The sequence below is a fragment of the Pteropus alecto genome, unplaced genomic scaffold (genome assembly GCF_000325575.1).
Source record: "Pteropus alecto unplaced genomic scaffold, ASM32557v1 scaffold484, whole genome shotgun sequence".
NCBI lineage: Eukaryota > Metazoa > Chordata > Mammalia > Chiroptera > Pteropodidae > Pteropus > Pteropus alecto.
In genome coordinates, this window is record NW_006435778.1 from 386,058 (window position 1) to 397,847 (window position 11,790).

The 11,790-nt window shown below is 53.4% G+C and overlaps 1 protein-coding gene across 4 annotated transcripts in view; it reads left to right on the forward strand.

The window, feature by feature from the left end:
* PTPRF (protein tyrosine phosphatase, receptor type F) overlaps nucleotides 1-11,790 on the forward strand; it is a 76,222-nt gene that overhangs the window by 11,872 nt on the left and 52,560 nt on the right. For all 4 annotated transcript variants that reach the window (XM_025046425.1, XM_025046423.1, XM_006911393.3 and 1 more), the window contains 2 exons: nucleotides 3,461-3,606; nucleotides 3,769-3,910. In XM_025046425.1, coding sequence (XP_024902193.1) covers nucleotides 3,461-3,606; nucleotides 3,769-3,910 — 288 coding nt within the window. The remainder of the gene's footprint in view (nucleotides 1-3,460; nucleotides 3,607-3,768; nucleotides 3,911-11,790) is intronic.

Below are 11,790 nucleotides of genomic sequence, written 5' to 3' on the forward strand. Positions count from 1 at the left end.
GTTGATTTGTTTTGGTTCTGTTGGGTGTGGGGGGCCCCTTGGGGGGGGGGGGGGGGGGGTTTGAGGGAAGCCAGGGTGAGGCCAGACTGAGGGAGGGGCCTGCCCCCTGGGCAGCACTGGGCTTGGGCAGCACTGCCAGTCTTGCCAGAGTCTGGTGGGTGGGTGGGCCGGGTGGGGCACTGGCCCCTGTCCAGACTCCAAGGGGTGTTCTGGCTCCTCCATGGCCCCAGGTCTTGGGCCCTGTCCAGCCTCCACACAGTACTGAGGCCTTTCCCCTTCTCTGCTCTCTCTCCTGACCCATACCTGGCTCTCCCCGGTTTCTGGTTCTTTGTTTGGCGCTGAGGCCCCGCCCCACCCCACCCCACCCCCTAGGCATACTCGCCCAGCCATTCAGGTTGAGCAGGTTCCAGTCTCTGGTTTCTGTGTAGACGTGTTGAGACTGGAGCCAAGAAGGGTTTCTACCCTGGGCTTCTCACCTTGGGTTTCTCTCCCTGGCGGAGGGGCTTCCCCCCGTGCGCGAGGGGCTGCAGGCTCCATCCTCCTTAGGCCTTCCCTTGTCAGTTGCTCCTTCATTCTTCCACACCTCTGTGTGCCAGGAACTGGGCTGGGCACTACGACCGGCAGGAAGCAAGGCAGGCATGGTGTCTGCCCTGCCCAGGGCTATTGTTCTAAGTGGGGAAACAGCTATGACTCAAATAGTCATTTCCCCCAAATGTGGAAAAAGTGATCACCTCACACACGGACATAACAAACCATGAGCAGTGCTAGGAGAGAGGCAGATGGAGTTACCAGAGAGCTTTAAACCAGAAACTGATAATAGAGGTAGGGACCACAACGGCAGGACCAAGGAGCGTTTCCTGAGGAAATGATGTTTAAATTGGGTTCAGAAAGGTAAATAGGAATTAGTGGGTAAAGAGGTAGTCTGAGAGGTTTGTGGCAGAGGAACAGGCTATGCAGAGACCCTGATGCCTCAGGGGACAGTGCCAGGGCTCGGGGCCAAGGGGATGGCTGGGGCTGGGGAGAGTGTCCCGGGTCCGACCTGTCCAGGCTCTGTCCGCCATGATAGAGTTTAAATTTTGTTTTGAGAGCAGTGGGATGCCTTTGAAGGGTTTTGGTCAGGGCAGAGAGACTGTCATTTCACCCTGGCTGCTGAATAAAGAACAGGCTGCGGGGGGCAAGACTGGAGGCAGGGACACAGCTTGTCAGGTGGGTGGAGTCAAGGGAAGGTGGTGTCCAGATTAAGGTCGTGGCAGTGCAGAAGGAGAGCGGGGAGGCTGCTTCCTGGAGGTCCTCAGGTGTGGGTGAGGGTGTGCAGTGTGTGTGGGGATGGACAGATGTGCCCCACCCTGGTGGAGCTGGAAGGGGCAGAGTCGTATCTGACAGGGCCTATCTGAAAGGGACAGGCAATGCAGGCAATTGCAGAACTGGGAGAGTCTGGAGCCTCCTTCAGAGGGCAGTGGGGGGAAGCGTGAGATGAACTGAGGCTTCCTAAACCTGTGCTGTCCCCATGCCACTCTGGTCCCCACCAGGCTTATGTGCTTCTCTGTCAAGGTTGCCCCTGGCTCCTCTTAGCCAGCTGCCCTCGCACCCTAGCTGCTCCAAGAGCAGTCAGGTGGGTCCTGAGTTTAGGATTTGGAATGCTGGATCAAACCCTGGCTCTATCTGAGCCTCCATTTTCCCATATCCAAAATGGAGATGATAATACTACCTACCTCGTGGGATTGCTTTAAGGCTAATAATGCTAATGAGAGTGATGGCTGCCCTCATGCAAGGCCCACCATATGTTGAGCCTGTAAAAAGCAGTTTATAGTCATCATCACATTTCATCTGCACAGACCCATGTCACCAGCACCATTTTGCAGATGAGAAAGCAGAGGCTCAGAGATGGTGAGTGACTTGCTTAAAAACTACAAAAAACCTCCAGAGCCCACTAGACCCTGGGGTGCTTAGTAAAACGGGTTCCTCCCTGCTCTCTGAAAGGCTAAGTCCTCCCTGCTCTCTCCCCTGGATTGGCACCCTCTTCCTCTCTACTGGCTTCTTCCCATCAGCATTTAAACATTGTCTTTCACATCTTAGAGACAAAAAATGTGAAAGTCTCCTCCAACCCTCATCCCCTCCAAGCACCACGTTTTCTTTATCTTCCCCATCATAGCCAGTTTTGTTTGGTCACTTACTCGTTTCTCCTTCTTTACCTCCTACTCACTCCTCAACCTTCTTTAGTCTGGCTTTGGCCCCCATTATGCCAAAGCCCCCCTGCTCCTGACAAGGCCTCCAGCAATACCATGTGAACTGTTTTTTGCCTGGTGTTTCGCTGGAGACAAGACAGGTTTGAATTCAAGTCTTGGATGTACCACTCATTGACTGTGTGACCTTGGGCAAGTGACTTGATCTCTCTAACCCTATAAAGCGGGGATAATAACGACGAAGGACTAAGTAAGACAAACTACCTGGTGCAGAGTGGATGCTTAGTGAAGTATTGTTGTCACTGAACACAACCTTCTGTGCCAGAGACCAGGCCAAACCTGGACTTACCAGCACTGAGCGGATAGATTGAAAGGTCATTTCTCACGGTGTTAGCCTTCCTGGAGCTGGTCATTGGCCTGATTAATAGGAAATGGATCCGCTGTCAGGATTAACGAGGCGTTGCTATGTCTTAGTGAAGGCCAGATTTCTCTAGTCTTTTGACCCTGGGCAGTGAGATTCATAGGGACAAGTGCTCCAGGCTGGCCCTGGTGCTCACATCATGGTGATGTGGGCATGGCAGTATGAGATCTGAGCCCCCTCCTTCTCCCCTCCCCCTGCCACCCTGTGGACCCTTTGGGGAGACGTCCAGGCTGTCAGACAGCAGTAACCCCGTCAGTGGGGGCAAGGCAAGGGGAGCAGATTTACAGGAAAGCATTCATCTGGGAAGACGTCCAGAGATATTTAGGAAGTGGACTGCTGGTATGTGGGGCCGATGGAGAGGAGGAGTCATGGCTTTCTGGCTTGAGCCTTGGGGTGGGTAAAGGAACCGTTACTGAGGTAGAGAGCAGTGGGGGAGAGACAAGTCTGGGGGAGATACTGGGGCTGCTCCCAGCATGCCTTTGTCCTAGAGCTGGGAATCGATGGGAGTGAGAGACAAGCGTGTAGTGGTAGAGCATATATCCTGTATTCAGAACTCCTGAATTCAAATTTCAGCTCTGCCACTAACCAGCTGTGTCATGTTGGGAAAATCCTTTAACCTCTCTGTGCCTTGATTTTCTTCTCTATAAACAGAGGTTTTTGGCACCCACCTCATATGCCTACAGCTCTTTGAATAGTGCCTGCCACGTAGAAAGCACTGTTTAAGGGTTAGGTGTCAGTACTGTTGTTTCCTCTATAGATCTTCCTTGCTGGGACCCCCATCCCCATGACCGCCACCTAGTATTGACCCTGTTTATAGTGACTGCACCCTGGTGACTTGGTGCCTCCTTCTCTCCAGGCAAACCTGTCTTCATCAAGGTCCCTGAGGACCAAACTGGGCTGTCGGGAGGGGTGGCCTCCTTTGTGTGCCAAGCCACAGGGGAACCCAAGCCACGTATCACATGGATGAAGAAGGGGAAGAAAGTCAGCTCCCAGCGCTTCGAGGTATGTCCTCGGGTCGGAGGGGGAAGGCGGGGCTCAGGGTCTTCCTACCTCAGGGCCTGGTCCTAAATCCACTCCCCTTGGTCTCCCTCCCCAGGGGCCTTTGGGAGGCAGGAGGATGACTGACCCAGAGCAGGTCGTAACCACATGTGTGTTCTCTGGCAGGTAATTGAGTTTGATGATGGGGCAGGGTCTGTGCTGCGGATCCAGCCGCTGAGGGTGCAGCGAGACGAGGCTATCTATGAGTGCACGGCCACCAACAGTCTGGGAGAGATCAACACTAGTGCCAAGCTCTCAGTTCTTGAAGGTATGTGCTGGGGAGGGACATGGCATGGTGGGTGGGTAGACCGATGTGTGGGAACAGCCAGCCAGCCAACCCTGTCCCTGCTGTGGGCCCGTGTGTGTCTGGCAGAAAAGAGAACTGGCTATCCTGGGGTTGACAAGTGGTGGACAGGGAGTGTTATTGGATCTGGCCTGGATTCTTTGGCTTGTGCTGAGGCCAGCTGTGTGCCTAGTGTCTTTGTATTCTGCTGAGCCCAGGGTATTGCTCAGGTGGGGTCTAGGGTCTGACTTAAGGCGAGGGCCTGCAGTAATGTATCTCTTGGCTTACATGGCTTGTGGCAGTGGATCTGATTTTCATGTGGAACTTGCCTTGGGCTTCAGGGAAGGATGTTTCCTGTTGCCAGGGCCCTAGGCCGAGGGCTAGGGCTCTGATTGTTGTTTTTAGGGTCTTCCCTCGCCTCGTGGTTCCTCCATTTATTTATAAACTCTAATGCTGCTTTGTGTCTAGAGGGTTAGCTGACCAGGCCCTTGAGACTTTAGTCTCCAGTAAGTCCTGTGGAGACACCGGGGAGACTGGGGGAGCGAAAGGGGGAAGGGAACTGTTGTCTAAGCTGAGTCCTGAGGTTAAGTGGGAGTTGGGATGGGGGCTTATGCAAAAGGAACAGCATGACATGTGCCAAGACCCAGAGTCAGGAGAGAATGGAGCTTTCAGGGCACTCCTAGCTTAGTTTGGTTTTGGTTGGTGGGTGGATCTGGAGGGCACAGAGAGAAGGGGATAAGAACAATTTAACACTTTCTGGGGGCATACAAAGCCATAAGTGGAGTGAGGAATGACATGATCAGCCCCCAGCCACAATAGATTCATCAGTCTGAATATATCTGCGTGAATTTTCAAAATATAGCATTGATTGTTGCTTTTTTAAAAAAATTACAACAGTGCATGGTCACTGTTGAAAATTTGATAAGTACAAATAGTGCATAGAAAAAAGTAAAAATCACGTTATCTTCTACTATTAACATTTGATTATTTTCTTACAGTCCATTTTCTGTGCGTATATTACATACATAACAAAAACAAGATCACATTCTGCCCAATGATTTGTAGACCTCTTTTAAAAAAAAAAGATATCATGAACATTTTCCTCTTTATTAAATATTCTTCTGCATCATTATTTTTAATGGCTGTGGGTCGGTCTCACTTGGAAGTACCCTAATTTATTTAGCCATTCCCTTATTGTTGGACACATATATTGTTCCTAGTTTTGCTCTTATAAATCAAGTGCTGTATTTTTGCAGATAAGATGTGTTCAGCTTCCTGATTATTTTCTTATTCTAGATTCATGGAAGTGGAATTGCCGAATCAAATGGCACATGCATTTCTGAGCCTTTCAGTATTTTCAGAAGATTGTGTCAGTTTACACTCCCACCAAGCAGGTCATGAGAGGGCCTCGTTTCTGCACATCCTCACCAGCAGTGGGAATTATCACTAAAAAAATATCTTTTCCAAGCTAATAGGCAAAAAATGGCATCTCAATTTAATTTGCATTTCTTTGATTACAAGAGCAGTTGAGCATCTTTTCGCATTGGCCATTTTTACGCTATGGCTTTATATGTTCAAACACACATCCACTCGGTAGTTCCTTTGTGTCTTCTGTCTGCTGTGAAATGAGGCGGGGCCCTCCAGCTTCGAGGGGCAATGGAGGACAGTGGTTAAGAGCAAGGCCCCTGGTCCGCTTATTACTCTCATCTTATGAACTTGGGCAAGTAACTATGCCTCTGAGCCTCATTTGCTCCATCTGTAAGGATATGATACCTACCACCCAAGCTGGTTTGGAGGGTTCACAGTATGATGTAGTTAAGCATTTCACAAGATTCTATCATGTATGGTAGCTGGAATGTTGGGCTGGAAGCTATACATCATGAGAACCAGGCTTGTGAGCTGGCAGTACCTGGTTTCTGGGCTGCCTGGCATTATCTGGGTGGTGTCTACTCCCATGGAGGTACTTACCTGCAGGGCAGAGGCCCAGAGGACAGGCCCGAGGCCAGAATCACTGATTACTGAGTATTCTGATTTTCCCACCCCTGACCTCACTTATGACCTGAGGACAGGTATTTTAGCACTGCCCTCCCTCCTGTTGGTATCTGCCCCAGCAGGGAGCCACCTGCCCTGGCATTTATAAGAGCAAAACTAGGAAGTGGCTAAAGGGCCAGACTGTGGCTCTCGTCTCAGAGGGCATCTTCTCGAGCTCTCTTTGGGGAAAGAGGGCCTCTTTGTTAATATTGAAAGAGAAGTCCCCTCAAAGACCCTACACCCTAGCTCTGGTTCCCCGCCCCCCAGGTCCTCTGTGGACACAAGCCTACCCCCATCACTGCCCCGGGCGGCTTTATCTTTTAAAGGATTGAGGGGGATGAGGGTGGTCTTTCAGGGCCTGGATTGAGGGGAGTCTCTCCATCCTGAGGGGCCTTATTGGATGAGGGTCTGAGATATGTTTGTGCTTCTAGGATATGGGAGGTCCCTGATGAGGTTAGGGAGAGTGCGGGGCAGGTCCCTGTCCTACCCATCCTCCCTGTCCAGGTGGGGGTTAGAACTGTTGGCCTGAATGAGCCCCTCCCGCTCTTGAAATACAGCACCAGGAAGATGAAATGCTGACTTAACACGTTGGTCTGTGTAACCTTGACCAACTCTGGGCTTGGCAGAACAGAGTGGAATGAGAGGCCTCAAAGGTGTCAGGGGGCAGGACCAGAGTGTGACTGATCTGCCTCCCACCCCACTACCCCCCAACCCTGCCCCTCCAGGCCTCCTGTGCTGGCCTGGAAAACCAGGTCTAGGAACCAGGTGAAAGAATAACTGGCTGTGAGCTGGGGCCACTCTGCAGAAGCTGGACTCTTCAGTGAATGGGCTGAGGGCTGCCTAGGTCAGCCTGGCTCAGGTGAGGGGTCAGTGCACCCCCAAAAGGGAACCCAGGTCTGCAAGTCCATCCTGTGTCCTCTGCTGTGCCTTGCTCCCAACCAGGCCCAGCTTCCCTCACACTCGACTCCGCTGGACTCTCTGGGAGAGCCCCTGGTCATGGCCTTTGCATCCCGATCCCCAGGCAGAGTCCCCGCTGCCCTCTGTTGCCCAGGCGGCTGCTCAGCGGCACAAGCTGGCTTGGGGTGAGCCCATCTTGGGCTGTGAGGAGTGCAGGGCCCGCCGCCCAGCGTTCCTGTCTGAGTGGTAATTGAAGCCATTAGCGCGCCAGCCTCTCCCTTGCCGGGTAATGGCAGGAAAAGCTCTTCTCGCTCCACACTCTTGAGGCGGCTGAATCACTCCCCCTCCAACCCGCCCGCTGCCACTGAGACAGGGAATCTGACATTTTCCCTCGTGAGGGAGGTGGAGTGGAGGGGGAGGGGAGGCAGTCCTTGCTTCTTGGCCTTTCCCTCCAGAAGATGCGGGGAGCCAGGGTCTTGGAGCTCAACCTCGAGGTCACAGATTCATCTGGGCCAGTGGGTTCCAGGCCAGGCAGGACAGTAGTCAGGAAAGCCCTGGAGGAGGCCAGACAGCAGAGGTGTGGCAGGGCCCTGGTAACTTGGGAAGGTTCAGGAATGGCCGAGAAGGAAGGAGAAGGGGAGGGGGGTAGGGGGAAGGCTGAGGCGCAGGGATGAGCTGTTTCTGACTTTGTCCTGGGGGGCCTCGCTCTGAGGGCTCTGGGTACAGGCAGCAGCATTTGACTTGTCATTGATGCAGTACATGCAGTACATAATGGGCACTCTGTGTGCGGTTTGGGTGCCCTGTGTGCCATGTGTAAGATGTGTGTATGTGAGATGTATGTCGAGTGTGTGCCTTAAGGTTCTATATACAGCAGGGTGTGTGCAGCAGACTGTGTGCACACGTGTGTGTATCAGGCATTATGTGGGGGGTGGTATATACAGCAGGTGGTATACATCATACTATGTGTGGAGGGCTATTGTGTACAGCAGGTGGTGTACATCATGCTGTGTGTATGTGGAATGTTGTACATACAGCAGGTGGTATGCACCTCATGGGCTCTGTACAGCAAGTGGAGTTTGCAGCAAACAGTCTGAGCTGAATATGCTTTAAGTCTGGTGCCGTGAGAGGTCAGAGATGCTGAGTCTGGGCTCATTGTCACTGGAACCCCACAGGATCCCTGCTCGGAGCTGTTGGTCAGCTGGGACAGCTGGACAGAGATGAACGTGGGACAGTGGTCGGGCTGAGCTCCTCTCAGTGCCCTCGATGGCACCTCAGCAGTTCCTCTGCAGCTAGGCCAGGAGGGAGGGTGTACCAGACAGAGATCCTGCCTAGACTTTAGGACTCTCTCCTTTCCCTCCCCTCCCTGCACCAAGCCCTTTACCTGTTTTCATCTGGCCTTGGTGTCTGCTCACTGACCAAGACCACACCCCTCATGCCACTTGGGACCAGGAATCCAGGTACCTGCAGTGCCTAGTCTCACCTAGGGCAGGCTTTGGGGGCCGACTGTCAGGCATGTGGGGTGGGTAGTAACTGGGGTAGAGAAGCAGTTAGTGCTGGGCCTGATCTCTAGGTTCTTCCCTGGCTCTGACCCTTGCTGGCTTTGGGACCTGTGGGGTAATGAAGGACCTCCTAAACCCCCCTCCACCTACCTCCACCCATAATCCCTTTGGAAACAGCCCCAAGGACATGAGGGCTAATGAGCAACCTGTGCCCCTATCCTGGGCTGAGATAGGCCTGGAGCAGAGCTGGTAAAGGAGCTTATGTTTCCCAGGGAGTCAGCTCTCCCTGCCCCAACCCAGGCCTGACTTTGGGTAGGGTGCGGAGTTTGGATAAAGGGCTACCACAAGCAGAGAATAACTTCCCAGGTGGCAGGGTGTGCTCCCTTCCTGTTGCCTGCATGTGTGTCTGCGTAACAGGCTGGTTTTGTGGAAGCAGAGCCTGTCACTTCCCTAATTTGTAGCCACAGAAGACCTAGAACCCAGGCCAGCTTCTGCTCCTCCCCTCGCAGCTGAGGCATGATTTACATGCTTCTGGTCCACTGACTGGTCTCTGTGACTTGTCCTTCCACACCCAATCGTGGCCACAGTAGCATTTGAAATCATGCAGATATGAGACTCTGCAACCATTTCCTGGAGAATTTGGAGCCCCAGACATAGGGATGAGAGATGTCAGGAGGGTGGACACTGCTTGGAGGCCCTTGACGGTCAGACTCTGGGTTTCTTGGTACCTGGAATCTCCCAGTTTTTCTAGTTCTGATCTGCCTTCAAGGGCCCAAGTGGACTCCCTTCTGAATGGTCCCTCTTGTGGGGTGGGCAGTGTACCTGCCTCCTCTATTAGTCACAGACACTGGGTACCTGGATCCCCTGTGCCCACCTAGCCCCTCTACCCCTGTAGCCACAGGTGTTTACAAAGCCCTGTTATGTGCACACCCCCCTTGATTACTGCCCACTCTGATTACTCCCCACTCTGCTAGCCTCATAACCACAGTGAGGAGCTGGCAGCTCTGGGAACAGCTATCCAAGTTGGAGGCTTTAAATGCCCCTGTGTGTGCATATTCTCTATTCTTGGTGAGGTGCCCTCTTCCTCTGGTTGCCAGAGGGAATTTTATTCAGGAGAAGGGCACAATCAGATATATGCTCCGCCTGGAGGTAGAGGTGGAGGTGGAGGAAGACCAGTGAGTAGTTGGGGTAGCCTTGCAGCCCAGCAGTAGGTAGCAGTCACCCAAAACCAGGCACTGGGAAGGAGAAGAGACTGGGTTACAAGCAGTTTAGAAAGAGTGGTGGCCTGTCTGCCTACCTATTGGATTGGGAAGGTGGCAGGAGCCTCTGAGTTACTGGCTCTGGGGCCAGGTAGATGACAATGCTATTTTCCAAGATTCAGGTATGAGAAGAAGACCAGGTTTGAAGGGGCAGGTGGATGAGTCCAGTTAGAAATTCGTTGTATCAGGCATGTGCAGGCATCCGGAAGAGACATCAAGGAGGCCTTGTTCAGATTCGCCTGGCACTCTAAGGCAGGGGTCCCCAACCCCCGGGGGGAACTGGGCCATACAGTAGGAGGTGAGCGGCAGGCGAGTATTTGCAGCTGTTCCCCAGGGCGAGCATCACCGCCTCAGCTCCACCTCAGATCATTAGGCATTAGATTCTCATAGGAGCACCGGTTCCTGGTGCCAAAAAGGTTGAGGACCGCTGCTCTAAGGGACATCTAGAGATGGAGTTTTGAAGGCCCAGACATGGCAAATTTCAGGGAGCCAAGAGGGGAAGAAAGGGACCTGGATGGAGCCCCATAAGCTAACTCTTCATGTTGGGAGGAGAGTTTGCATAGGAGTCTGGTGAGGAGGGCCCTGAGAGGTAGGGAAACAGGAAGTAAGGCCATGGAAGTCAAGAGGAAAGAAAACATGAAGAGGGAGTACTGCCCAGGGGTCAGGCAAGATGATGCTGAGAGGCGTCCTCTGGGTTTATCTCCATGGATTCATGGTTGACCTTGGGGAGCTTGCCGGCAGGAAACAGTGGGGGTGAAAGCTGGGCTGCAGGGGCCTGAGAAGTGAGTGGGAGGGTGTCAGTGGTCTGGAGTGACAGCCCGAACTGGTGTGGGGTACGGGGCAGGTAGTAAATGCATCAAAAGAACCTCCCTGGAGCTGGACGGAGGTGGGGGAACCCCAGGAGAGTCCAGTATGGGCTAGGGCCCAGAAGCCAGAGTGTATAGGGTATGTGTCCAGGAGATGGCCCCCCAGTCAATTGGGTGTGTGTTGCGGGAAGGCCACACCAACCAGGCTGAGTAGGGCTGTGCAAGGTGCCAGGGAAACCCTGGTTGGGGGTGGGGACTGAGAGGAGGAGGCCACGGCTGCTGCCGACAGGCCCCAAACAGCTCAGATTCAAAAACAAAACAGGCTTTTAAGATGCCAAGTTTGATGAAATCTGAGTGCTGAAAGAGGTGGGAGTTTTCTCTTGGAAAAAGCTGAAAATCAAGACTGAAATCTGTGAAGGGAGATGGGCCCAAGGCTCCCCAGGCCCCCCTTACTGCCTGGAAGCCTGGGGGCAGGGCGGGGGTCTCTGGGAAAGAGGGGGATCCTGCAGGTCTGTGGAGGCCTTCCTGCTTCTAGGGTGTGTCTCGATCTGACTCTGCTGAGGACGGAGCTGTCTCAGGGATAGGGACTGAGGTGGCCTTGTTTCCTGAGAGTGCATAAGGGCTGGGGGAGCCTCAGCTACCCATGAGGTTCCTTCGTGTGTCTGAACAGGTCTTTGCATTTTCCGTATCTCTATCCCTGCGTTTGTCTCCAGCTGCATGTGCCTCAGCACACGTGTGTCTCTTGACTGCATGTTTCCACATATGTGTTTGTACGTCTGCGTGCACTGCCTCTGGATCTGCTTGCAGGAGTATTTCCACAGGTGCTTGTCACTGCAGGTGCCCCTCCACACGCACATGTTGGTTTCTGTTTTTGCACCTGTATCTTTCGCCATGTATATCTCCGTGACTGTGCATGTTTCTCGGTGTCTGTGTGTTCAGAGACAGGGGGGTGCCAGGCCCAACACGCACAGGGGAGGGGGTCAGGCTTAACAGACGGTGCCGCCCCGGGGAGCCTGTGTATGTGTATGCAGTTGTGTGCCTGCCTATGCTCAGAGATGCCACGAAGCCGGGTAAACAAGGGTGAGAAGGTCATGCTGACAGCCGGTGCTGCCCACCCTGGGACCCCGCAAGGCGTCTCCATCTGTTGGCTTCCCTAGTGCAGCTCCCTCCCTCTGGCCCGGACTCTGCCTCAGGCCTCCCAAGGTGAGCTGGACAAAGAGATCTGTGCGTTTTGTAGGGGCCCTCAGCAGCCTCCCTCCCCCAGTCATTGCAACCAGCCTAAGCCAACTCCCTGTCCACCCTCACCCTAGTCTCATCTATCAGGACCCCAACATTTTCCTTAGCTCCAACCAGACTCACCTCAACGGTCTCCC